Source organism: Metopolophium dirhodum, chromosome 1 (genome assembly GCF_019925205.1).
Source record: "Metopolophium dirhodum isolate CAU chromosome 1, ASM1992520v1, whole genome shotgun sequence".
NCBI lineage: Eukaryota > Metazoa > Arthropoda > Insecta > Hemiptera > Aphididae > Metopolophium > Metopolophium dirhodum.
This window is the reverse complement of record NC_083560.1, coordinates 40,932,704-40,946,593: the sequence shown is the minus strand read 5'-3', so window position 1 is coordinate 40,946,593 and position 13,890 is coordinate 40,932,704. Positions and strand designations below refer to the sequence as shown.

At 27.2% G+C, this 13,890-nt stretch overlaps 1 protein-coding gene across 1 annotated transcript; it reads left to right on the top strand.

Annotated features, from left to right (window-relative positions):
• The first annotated feature begins 584 nt into the window (after positions 1 to 584).
• LOC132938529 (uncharacterized) lies at positions 585 to 5,705 on the top strand. The gene is made up of 6 exons (XM_061005421.1): positions 585 to 698; positions 760 to 919; positions 1,010 to 1,198; positions 3,604 to 3,630; positions 4,943 to 5,099; positions 5,165 to 5,705. The coding sequence occupies exons 1-6, from the start codon at positions 585 to 587 to the stop codon at positions 5,703 to 5,705; spliced, it is 1,188 nt and encodes a 395-aa protein (XP_060861404.1).
• Positions 5,706 to 13,890: the final 8,185 nt, after the last annotated feature.

Below are 13,890 nucleotides of genomic sequence, written 5' to 3'. Positions count from 1 at the left end.
TTATTAGTTAATTATATTAAATAAATTGCTTTATTTAGTTTGGAAAAAAATTATCATTGGTATGTTTGGACGAAGCGGTGTACCGTGCATACGCTTGCGGGATATCGCGGCATAATCGTACCCGCACGTACACATTCTATTTCACACGTTTTATTTTTTGGAATTGTTATTATAACTTTGGTATTTTTTGTTATGTAATATGCTGCATTATTAGTATTTTTTTTTTAATTTTAATAGAAACTGTAGATACGTATAATTGTTGATAATTTCCCAAATTTTCCAAGCGAAATGTTGACTATCGATTTTCTAATTTTTTGTTTTTACCTAATCTTAAATATAACCATATTTGTTTTATTTGAAAATAACGATATTTTTGAAATTTTTCCCGAACTCAGCATCAAATTCTCATGAAAAAGAATTTTTTTTAACACAAAATGTCATGCATTGTAGGATTTAATACAAATCTGGAATACAAACACATCATTTGCTAATTAGGTACCTACTTGCTTACTTGACTTAGTTAAAAATATTAAATATTATTTTACAGAAGATTGTATATCAAAATAAAATACACGAGTCACGTAATGAATAATAAACAACATACAAGTATGCTGTCAGGTCATCAAAAACGACAAAAAAAACGTCAAGCTGAGCTTATTTATGCAGCTAACCATCCAAAACAGTCCAAGTTATCTTTTGTTAGTGTCCAAAATCATAATAATGGTAACACTAAACATGAAATTGAAAACATTAATACAGATTACAGAAGTGTCCAAGAATGCTTCAACAGAAATTATTAAATCTGTAGAACTTAGGCTTAGCAATAATTCAAATATTAATATAGTACAAGAAAATGTTGAGGCTACTACATTATCTGTAATTCCATCCAAAGAAATGAATAGTAATTATGATGATGGCAGTATAGATATTACACAAGAACATATTAATAAAATCCCAGATAGTTTGAAAAATGATTTTGATTTTAATATTAATACAACTGATAATGTAGCAAATGTCGAAAATGACAATACTAGTAGTACTGGATATTCCATTCCACCAATAAATATGTCAACTAATGTAAAAGTTTCTTTTGTCAACAGTCATCCAATACAGCCTACTGGTCCTGAAATATGTTTTGATGTTTCAAAGGTATATTATAGGTATCTAGAAAATAAACATAACAAAGAAGTTGTTCAACGTAAGTGGTTAAGTTACAATGTTATTAATAATAAAATGCATTGTTCAATATGTATGGCTTTTTCTACCAACAGTTCATTAAACTGGATCACTGGAATATTTGTTAATGTAAAACCAGTGTTGGGAAAGTTCCTTTTAAAAAGGAACTCGTTCCCGTTCCTCGTTCCTACTGTAAGAAAGGAACTCGTTCCCGTTCCTCTTTCCTGTCCCGAAAAAAGAACGCGTTCCCGTTCCTTTTTAAAAAGGAACGCGTTCCCGTTCCTTCATGTTCCTTTTTTTGCAATTTGAGTGGTGGTCAATGGTGTATTTTGCGAACAATTTTTAAGTCAGAAATAATCGAACCGAGAGAGTTAACCGATTATTTCTGACTTAAAAATTTTTCGCAAAAAACACCATTGACCACCACTGAAATCGGTTAACTCACTCCTTTCTAGGAGCACCGATTTTTAACAAAAGTGATTTGTCTTAGATTTTTTTTGTTATAATTCAAAAGTTGTATAGCGTAGACTTGAAACTTTATATATATACATTCATATTGCATAATTGCATAATATTATACATGTATATTACTATAGTAGTATAGTATACAGTGTATAGTGTGTACTATACACGATACACCACACATAGAGACATGCTATAGGTTATAGGCTTATAGCCCATAGGAGTATAGGACATAGTATGATACAACAATCTGTTTTTTTTTTTAATTCAATTTATTTGAAAAAATATTTTTATACTGACATTTTGTTTTGTTTGAGAAGAACTAATTTGGAGCGCGGAACCGGAAACGACCCGGAACACGACACGTAGTCGACCGACGGCGTCGCGGCTCAGTTTTGGCGCGGAAACACACTATATGCGCTTCATAAAATATACTGTGGCACTCAACGTGTTAAAATTTTTTCATTATTTGAGGAACGGAAATTTTCGTTCAAGTTCCTTCAAAATAGGAACTCGTTCCGAGCTTCGTTCCTATAAAAGGAACGCGTTCCAGGAACGCGTTCCTTCCCAACACTGTGTAAAACATATCTATAAAAGTGTTGAAGTACATGAAATAAGCAATAGCCTCTTTAGAATTACAAAAATTACTCTGGTACTAATTGTATTTATTATTTATAGTTCATCTATATTTTATTCATTTTATTTTAACTAGTTGATAATGATATTAAACATTTACTTACAATTACTTACAGACTTATTTGATCATTTATTTATTATTATTTATTAAAATATATTAAAACATTGAATATTCTGTATTATTTATTTAAATATTAAATATTATATAATAATGCGGTGGTAGACACTAAAAAATTATTGTTTTTTTATCAATAAATTATCGTTACAATATTCTGACGCTTAAACCAGAATTTCAAAAGAATTAATTAACATACACCTGACTTACAGCTGTTTGTATAAAATATATACATTATTTGATTGATATTTTCAAACTTTTATGCATTTTTATATTATTTAATTTTCACACTTCAACGATAAAAATAGAATTTTTTTTACACAGTTATTACATTGTATACTTACACGTAACAACGACATATTATTTTTTTAATTTTAATTAATTTTTTTTTTTTTGTAAGTTGAAATTTTAAGTGTTTTAGTGGTTTTTGAACTTTTGAGGAGTGATACTTAAATTTACGCAGTTTTACCAACTATTCAATACATAAATATTGTAAAGGAAAATTATAGTAATTTAAAAATATAAACATTTGATGCATTCAGTTTCAACAGTAATTTACAAACATGGTTTTCTTTAAATAAATATATCGTAGATATTATTGTAAAAACTTACTATGGGTTTGGCCTCCAAACCTGTCATCACCACATATGAGGATAATTATAAGTTCTGGATCGATTTAAAACATATAATAATAATAATATTTTCTTTATTACGGAAATAAATTCCAATTACAGCAAAATGTAATATTATAGCGGAGTCACTTGTTCGGACAATTAAAATCGAAAACATCCCTCGATTTTTTAAGTAAAATCATATTGGGTGGTCTCGAGGTAACGAAAAACTTCGGAATAAGTCTACTTTACTTGACATCCCGTGGGAGTAGAAAATAGAAAAAGTCAACCAGATTTGAGCAGGAAGCACTGTATAATATCGAAAACTATGGTTTGCTGTAACTTTTGAACAGGGCCTAAGTTTCCGCAATTTTTTTCAAATTTTTTTGAATTCAGTATACCGCTAGTAAAGTTGTACACATATTTTGAGGGTAAAAAATTTAAAGAAAAAGGGTGACCGGTACAGTAGACTTATCATACCAATCTTATATTTTTTAAATATACTTCCTAGTATTAGAAAACGATCTGGTTTATATACTCATTCAGCGTGAAGAATTAGACACTATAAAGCTAGCGTCTGCAGTGCGCGACTATATTCTATAGAGCAGGGATGGCAAATCCATCGTACGCGTGCCCGAGGTGGCACACGAAAATATATTAAAGACACGCGAAAAATTATAATATTTTTACTATAATATAGTACCATATGAAAAAAAAATTCGTTATACTGAGAAACGAATTAGAAGAAATTCAGCCAAGAATTACTACCTTGCAACAGTACAAGAATAAGGTTTCATTATATTTGTATGTAAGCGAAAAGCCTCGTCACCTAAAAAAACGTGTGGCAATACAATACTCGAGTTTGGTAGCTTACAGGGTGGAGGAAATAAATTCCCATTTCTATACAGCTTTCCTAGATTACTTTTGTCGAATATACCACTATCACCCTCCTTACCATATGATCCGACATCCGTAAAAATAAATTTATAATTTGCATCAACAACAGCTAGTAAGACATTGGAAAAAAAAATTTTGTAGTTGTAGTACAGTGACCCTGATCGTTTAGGACAAAACACGCGAACGTGTTTACCGTCAACTGCCCCTGCACAATTAGGAAAATGCCATTTTTGTCCAAATTCTTCAGCTTTTCCTTTCAGCTCATCACATTTGATCGACGGTAAAAATATAGGACTTAATTTTTCTTTTAGAACTCTAAGTGTAATTTTTACAATTTTTCTAATGTAACTAGCCGATATTCTGAATGCAAATTGCAGTGAGTGGTACAATTCGCCACTTAACATAAACCTAAAAATACAAAATTATTTTACTTATTGTTATTATTGATACTAATAATAAACTGTTTAATATAATTATGAACGAGCTTAAAATATCATTCCTGTCTAGTTGTGTACTAACAATTTATTTATACTTCAATATTGACTCAATAGTTGACCCAATCAAAATGGTATAAATAACATATTAGATTATTATATAAGTATTAGTAGTATTAATAGTATTATATATAATATTATTTATATTTTCCTATTATTGTAAGTGCCAGTTGCACCGTCTCTGATTAAAGTTAATCACAGTTTAACCGACCAAATTTGGCCGGTTAAATATCTGTTATCAGCTGATTAAGCTTAATCGTATTTTAATCATAGACGGTGCAACTGGCCCTAAACTATATTCACGTGACTGTACATTTCAAACGATATGATAATTATTTATATAAATAATAACAATTATATAATATAGGTAAGTTTATCGTATGTCTATCTATATATAAAAAAAACTTGTCCTGGCTGATTCATCACCGCCCACTTACTGCAACAAGTTACGCTAAAAAGAGTTTGTCATTAAATTTACGAATTAAGTTTGTTTCTGTATTTTTTGTTGTTTTATCAGCTTTTAGTACTTATTTTGTTACTTTTATTTGCAGTAGAGGATTGTAAAAAAAGGTGGAGGAACATCAAGGACACGTACCATAAAAGGGTTAAGAAAGGAATGGGAACTGGATCATCTGCTTTATGTAAACCTAAGCATTGGTCATTAGCTGATAAGCTGTCGTTTCTTGGAAAAGCTGATTACAAGCGAGAGTGAGTATTTATTTTTAAATGTTTTGTTTATGAATTTAATTTAACCATATACATTTGATTTATAGTAGCATATCAAATATTGAGTGTGGCGAGGAAGGTGGAGACGATGATTCGAGTACAGAAGTAAACGATGATTTGCTGCAGGTACCAGAGGAAATTAATAACCAATCGATTTGTTCAATCGGTGAAAATTCAAATGAAGACCCAACTCTACAAAATTCGAAGTTGCAAAAATCACTAAAAAGCAAGCGTCAAAAATATAATGAAAAAGTTATACAGCTTCTAGAAGATAAGCGTATTGAGAGAAATGAGATCATGAAGAATATGGCTCAAAATCGTGAAGATGAGATCGATTTATTTTTTAAACGTATCGCGATGTCTGTTAAAAAACTTAGTCCAGCATTGATAAATGAAGCAAAAATGAAGTCGCTTCAAATGGTCTTCGAATTAGAAACACGCAATACCAGTAAATTCGTAAATTTACCACAATATTCACCGGCACCAAGTACAAGTTTCTCATCACAGTCATTGGAAAGTGTGGACGTTAATGATTATGGAAATGTAAACGAAATCAATCCCCATTATGAGTCTAATTACGAACAATAATTATAGTTTCTATATCATTTATCATAATGTTTATAAAATATCTATAATTGATTAAAAATAAATTATAATTACCTATACCTATATGAATCTTTGTTTATAATTTTCAATCTTTAGTCAAAAAACTGAATATTTTATAATTTTTTAATTACAATGATTTATAATTTTCGAGTTTTTGATAAATTTTGTCAAAATTCGAACTTTAAAGTTTAAATGCTTATTAAAAAAAATGTGCCTATGTATTTTAAATATTTTTCATCTGCCTTTGAAACACCAAATTAGGAGCCCTCTATTAAATTTTCAAGCTTTTTTACTCAACGCACTTTTTAAATTTGCTAATTTAATATTCCCATGACTTAATGGCTATATCCAATAATTTTATGGTTGACATTATAAATAAATTATATGGCATAAGTATGATACTATTTAAAACACATATTAGTGATATTACATATGAAAAAAGATTAAAATATGTACGTTGAATTATCATATATTATTTTTCAAAGAATTAAACGTGTCATACTCACCTATTTACTAAAATGGTATTTACTTGGTTTGCAATCTATTAATGAATAAAATTTAAAAATCTAAAAATCTAAAAATTTAATTACATTTTTGTACTGCATTTTTGTGGTAGATTATATTTTACTTATTGTTTATAAAAATGTTACTAAAATTAAAGTTAAATAAAAATTTAAATTTTACTATAATTTTGTATTTTGTTCTTGCATATTTTGACTTTTTTTAGTGCATGTTTGTATGCATATTTTACAATTTAAAAAACATCTACATCCAGTCTTTAATAATAGTAGATATAATATAAAATTTCCACACTGACAAACTGTCACCGCTCAGAATCGTTGTTTGTTTATATTTATATTATATTATTATTTACGTATTACATAAGTATAGAATAAACATTTAATTTTTTAGAGTAATATAAAGATGAGAATACAACTAAAAGTATTATTTTTTTTTTTATATAATGTAACATAGTTAAGATTTAGATGTTTTAAAAAAATTTTATAATGATATTTATTTTTATTTGATTTTAAATTAATGTTAAGTTTAATACATAAACGAATACCGACATTAAAAACCATTGTTCCAACAAATTCTTTATTGGTTACTGGGATATTCAGATTTACAGTTTGTTTCATGCGTGTTTGATAGCTATGTGACGGGTAATATTCTTTTGGATCTATGTTAAAAATATAATTAAGGATATTCCATATATACCTACAAGCCATTTAGGTTTCTTACATTGAATGTCCTAAAAAGGTCATCTAAATGAAAATCATACGGTTTTAAAAGTATAAATCTCAACAGTGAGTTTAATGTAATAATAAGCGGATTTAAAGCAAACTTAGATGCGTTTCCTCAAACAACTATACCATAGTTAATAATGGATTGTACTAATGCTAAATAGACTGTACGCAAGGTCTTGGAGTTGAGGATATCTTTTAAGAATTTAAATTTATAAAACCGCTTTCGTATCATACTAGCCACATGATTTATATGTGCAGGCCACCTCAAGTTTCTATCAAAAATCACCCCAAGGTATTTAATTGAGTCAACATGTTCAAGTTTATCACATTTCCAAGAATCTAATGACATATTACAATTAGAGCAGTGTATTATTACTAAAGAATTGTATATTAAACTTTTATTATTATACATTTTAAAATACATATACTTAGATTTTTTAATATTAAGTTTAAGTAAATTATTTTCAAACCAGGTATTAATTGTTTCCAAGGTGCGTGTAGCCAGTGTATTAATTACATTATTTGAGGTACCGCTAACTAAAATTAAGGTATCATCAGCAAAACTAATTATTTTAGCGTTTAAATTTAAACCAAATAAACTATTTGTATAAATTATAAAAAATAGAGGTCCTAACAGTGTACCTTGTGGGATTCCATAGTTAATTGGTAAAAAGTTGCTTAAATCGTTATCTATTCTAATAGTTTGATATCTTCCAACCAAAAAAGATGAGTATAGATTAAGTGTTTAGCGCGAACACCACCATATTCAAGCTTACTGATTAAAATATTATAGTTTACCTAATCGAACGCTTTTTTCAGATCAAGAAAAATGCCCATTACTTTATTATTATTATCTAAATTTTCCCTAATATATTTATCTGCTTGGACTAAAGCGTTAATTGTTGATTTACCTGACTGAAAACCATATAAGTTTTTTGAAAAAAATAATTTTTTATTAAAAAGTCGTATAAACGTTTTTTTAAACATTTCTCAAATATTTTACTAATAGATAGTGAAAGTGAAATAGGTCTATAGTTGTCACAGATTTTTTTATCGCCTATTTTGAATAAAGGAACAATGAAACATTTTTTAAAACAATCAGGAAAAACTCCAAATTTTATAGCCTTATTAAATAATAAAAAAATAGGTAAAACGATCTTTTTAAAAAATAATTTGTCATTCCATATTCATAATATGAACACTCATCTTTTAATAAGTTTTAATAGTTTTAGAAATAATGATTCATCTACGTGACAATTATTTAAATATTTTCAATCTAATTTATGATATTTTTTGATATATTCTCACCAACATTGGTAAAATAATCATTTAGAATATTACAAATTTCAAATTTGTCTTCAACTATTTTATCACCATTACTATAAAGCGAGGCAATTGGTATTTTAGGTTTATTTTTATTATCAATTATTTCATTTATAATACGCCAATACGCCATGTAGATTTAGTATTTAAATTTGTTTGTATATAATTTTATTTTGATAGTGTAGTATACGTGCATTTTTAATAACAATTTAAGTAGATTTTTGTATTTTGAGAATTTAGTAGCAAAATTTAAATCAAAAGTCCTATTTCGTTTTTTTTGTACATTTTTTCTTTTTTATTAAATTAAACTAAGATACTCCTTGTTATCCATTTTTTTAGTTGAATAAATTTACGGCAATTTTGTATTTTAACTTAATTTGTACGACTATTTATAGCAGTACCTACTATTTTTTTCATTGAACATAGTTAATGCATCATTAATAGGCAGATTAAAAAAATGTTTCTTCCAATCTTCGCTATTTAAGATTGAATTTAATCTGTTATAATTAATCTTTTTAATAAATTGTAGTTTGATTAAAAGAAACATATTTAGATTGTTTATTGTTTTTTAGAGAATCGATATCTGTTGAAAGTACCATATGATGAGTACCTAATACTAATACGTATAGTACAACTAGAGATAAGGTTAATATCTATATTTTTTAAAAATATGTGATCAATATTACTATTAGAATCATTTTGACTTCTAGCTATACCATTTATACTAGAGAAAAAAACATGTTTACTCATAATGTTGAGATAATTAGTAGCATTAGAAATTATTTGGTTTTTGGTGTAACTCTAAAACAAATGAACATGTACATGAAATGTTTACTGGTGTCTGGTTGCTTATATTTGTTTTTATTCTTCTATACACGATAAAACTGTCAACATATTTTGATTTATTTTGAACTGTTTACAGACATTTTCAGTTTCTAATTATTTTAGTTTTTTTTTCTATAAATTTCAATACTATTTTATTTGTTGGGGAAAATGCTAAAAATGTTTTGTTTAATTAAGACATGTAAAGTCAATGATAAAATTAACTATTGCTCCACTGTTGTGAAGTTATTACTTATTAGGTATGGATTCTAGAGTCATCTCAATGACTATTATTTCAATCCACGTAATTTGAATAGGTTATTATAGGTACTTTGTGTTACCTAAACAGTGCCTACTTTAGCTAAGTTCTTAGACAGCTCTATGTGACTCTGCAAGTCAGGTATACCTAGACGCACATAATATATCTTATATTATATTATATACAAATTAAACGTACAACGGGTTTGCGTGCAATGCACTCCAAAACTAATCAACCTAAATTTTATACAAGGCTCTTAATATATTGTTACAATGACATTTAAAAAATATTATAAATCCAGTCACAATTTTATTTTATTATTATTTAAAGTTTAAATTTTGATAAAAGGCGTAAAAATCACGAAAATTGATTTTGGGTTAGAAATTCCTAAACATTTTTATTTTTGAATCTAACGTTTAAAAATGTAATACAAGATTCCTTATAAAGTTATCTACCTTTCACAAACAAAAATTGTCTATAAGAAAGTCAAATTAAATTTTTATGATCGTTTGAAGTTAAAATTTTTACAACATTGGATATTCACTCGATTTCACAAGTAGCGTTTTTCTTATTTTGTTGGAATTCAAAAACGAATAACCGTAGACACTTGAAATTTATTTCATATATTTATGATATGTTTCTTAATATCATTTAATATTTTGAATCTTTATTTGAGCTTTTTGCGGACGTTTTTAGTTCTTAATTTTTTCAGTTTTTTTTCTATAAATACCAATAAAATTGTAGTCATTCGATCAAAAAGCGTGAAAATTTAATACAAGTTTCCTTATATTATATTGTTACAATTGCTGTTGAAAAATATTAAAAACACATATACACAATTTTTTTTATAAGCATCTAAAGTTCGAATTTTGACTAAAGACGAACAAATCACCAAAATATGCAAAAACCATCAGGATAAAAAAAAAACAAAAAATTAAGAAAAATTTTTACGAAAATTAAGTTTTCAAAAAGATTTATTTTGTTTTTTGGTGTAACTTTAAAAAAATTACCAAATGTAGATGAACATTTCACTAAATAATAATATAATGTTTATAAGAATTAGAGGCCATTCAAAATAGATTTCTACATAGTTTGTTAATATATAGAGAACCATATTCACCGTATCCGCCATTATTTAATTTATTATACTTAAGTTAATTTGGAGTCACCACCGTTTGGACAGTAAACTGCTTTGATTTTCTTCAACAGTATCTTGTTTGTTGGGAAAGTGAATCTAGTTGGTGCGTTCGGGAAGTCAACATTTAAAATTCCCAATAGTTATCAAAAGCGCCGGGAAAAACAACATAAGACTTAAGGAAAAACAGGAGCTTTTACGAAAAATTGATTTTAGTTTTTGCTGTAACTCTAAAACATATGAACGAATAACTCTAGATACATGAAAATTCAACTGAATGTTTATATTTCCATTTTCTATACACAATACAATTTTGAAGATATTTTGAATCGTTTTGAGTTTTCACTTGTTTACGTACAATTTCAAATTTCAATTTTTTTTAGGTTTTTTTCTATAAATATCTATAATGCATTTTATTTGTTGGGTCGAAAAGCGTGAACAATTAATACAAGGCTCCTGATATATTGTTACAATAGCAGATGAAAAATATTAATACTACATGCCACGTTATTTTTATTATCATTTAAAGTTCAAATTTTGTCGTAATTTATCAAATTGAAAATTTTCAAATAATTTTGTAGTTAAATATTTAATAAATGTTCAACTTTTATAGCCAATAGTTACTAAAAGTTTAAAACAAAGTTCCACGTAAATAGGTGAAAAAATCAAGTACCTACCTATAACAAAAAGGGTTAAACCAGTATAAACCGAAACAGACATTTTATATATTTGAAAACCAAAACTCAAACCGAAGCCAACATTTAAACCTATCAAATCATAAATTGTCCAGTCCCTGTAATATATCATGTGCGGTTTAATTAATATATTTTTAGAATCACGGAACACTTATAGTTTTATACGGTTAGGCATAGTATATTTAAAATTACATACGTCATAACTCATAAGTCATAACAATTAGCATAACACAGTCTTAATAAGGTTCATTTGTCTATACAGTGTGCTGTGGTACTGCTGTAACGTATAACTATAACATACATTGCCACATTGGTAGGTTAGGATCAAGATGATCTCTGTAAAATTTTAATGAGATTCCGAATGCATCAGGTAGTTCTTACAGCTGATATCGAAAATTTGTACAGGCAAATCAATGTTAGTGAAAACTGTCAGTCATATCAACAAATTCTTTGCCGTAAAAACCCAAACGATCCATTGGAAACACGTCGTTTAAATACGGTTACTTATGAAACGTCATCAGCACCTTTTATGACCATCAGAACATTATATCTCTTAGCAGACTGTGAAAGGAATGACCTTGCTAGTGCAGCACGTATTACCAAGCGTGACTTCTATATAGATGATCTTCTGACCAGTGATACCGTTCTTTTGGAAGCTGCCAAACTTCAAGATGACATGTTACAATTATGCAAAGGGGAGGATTCTCTCTTAGAAAATGGTGTTCCAATCGTGAAGAGCTGTCAAACTGAATCCCCGACGATCTGCGAGTCACTTGTTCTGATTTTAGTTTTCAAGATGACCATTCAACTAAAACCGTTGGAATACGATTGAAACTTAAAGTGGACAACCTGTATTACAAGGTTGAAGTAATGAAACCATTAACACGGATGACAAAGCGAAATATAGGCTCTGAAATATCCTAAACGGTTTTTCTGGTTTTTCTAATGTCTTTGCTAAATCAATGTAAACACCACCATAATTTATATTTTTTTTATTTTGTTTTTCTTTACGTTGTGTCAATATAACCAAAAATACTTCGTATTATAATAGTGTCGTACTGGATACGCTCTCTATTAATGCAGCTCCCAAGTTGTGTTCGTATTCATTTTTATATACACGTTACATTATTTTTTTATCATTGTCATCATCAGTAAGATGACTCAATAATCATTGTAATTTTCTCTAGTTTCGCGGGTACTGAATCTGCAAATCATTTATACAACGAATACCAATAAATCATATATTGTTTACAATTCAGTGAGTATTTATTTATTTGGTTCCTGTTCTAATTCCTGTTCTCACAGTAAGTGGTATTGAATATAAAAAGACAAAAGGTGTAAAAAAGTATGTTAGAGACAAGTATATGACGGTCAATCATTATTTAGATATTTTATCAAAGTTCAGTATACAAAATTCCCAACATTTGGATGCACAAAATGGGGAATCTAGTCAAATTAGTGCATACTGTGATATTAACTCAATACAGGCAACAAAACATAATGTTTATTCCAAAACAACCAGAAAAATAGTATTGAGTGCAAATGATGATAAACGTGTCATATTAAAAGATGGTATTTGCACTCTACCATACGGACATTATAAATTAAACTAATTAAATTAATAAAAATATTAAAAATTTAATATTACTAAATATGACATAATATTGTTTATTATTTTGTTTGAAGTTATGGGGGGGGGGGGGGGGGGTATAATACATTGAACATTTTATAAATTGTAAAAATGAAAAATGTATGTAAAACTATGTATATATTTTAATATTCCAACATTGGTCATTAACTTTTATGTATGATTAATTTCTATTTTATTATTATTAAATAATAATATACATAATTGTATTGTGATTGACTTTGGTCGAGATTCATTATGTTAAATTGTAAGTAATATGATTTATGATACTGTAATTATTTAATAATAAATTTTGAAATTGAAATATGGCGGTTCTATGAAGATGATGAAGCAAAATGTATATAATTTTACTTTTTATTTATCCTATTATATTAAATATATAAGACTATTTATGTTTATATACTATACTTATATTGAATTATTTAAAAATGTAATAATTGGTAAATATTATTATACTTTTGTTAATATCGTTATTCTATATTGTAAATTGAACATTGACCTTGTAAATATTAAATAAAATTAAATAAATAATATATAGAATAATGATACATTTTATACTTTATCATTCAATTTTGAAATTTAGTGTTATAACTTATAAAATTATGTTTTAATTTTTTGTATAACTAAATCATTTAAAACAATATTGTACTTAACCAATTGTGTAACAAGTTTATCATTTTTATATAAACCTGATCGCTTATTATCCTGTACTAGTAGTATACATCTGTATGTTTACAGTTCATTGACGTGTTATAACATAATGGTTAAGACTTAATCTGGATATCCCTCCAGGGGTCACCGATTTACTGAGACACATATTACTGAGATTACACACATGTTGTAAACCTATTTATTAATTACACAAAATTATTTAGTGTATATACATAAATTTTTTACACTATATTCAAAATTATTTTTTATCAAACCTTACTTAAAACTAAAATAATATTTAATAAAAATATTTCAAATTAATAAAAGTTTTTTACTGTTATAAATTAATTCTTAATTATATTTACACAAGTTTTCTTACTTCTCTAG

Excerpts from the sequence above, each read along its gene's own strand:
- LOC132938529 (XM_061005421.1), top strand. The coding sequence starts at position 585 with ATGAATAATAAACAACATACAAGTATGCTGTCAGGTCATCAAAAACGA. Across the intron at positions 920-1,009 it reads TAGTAATTATGATGATGGCA|CAAATGTCGAAAATGACAAT; the intron begins GTATAGATATTA and ends CTGATAATGTAG. Across the intron at positions 3,631-4,942 it reads ATGGCAAATCCATCGTACGC|TAGAGGATTGTAAAAAAAGG; the intron begins GTGCCCGAGGTG and ends TTTTATTTGCAG.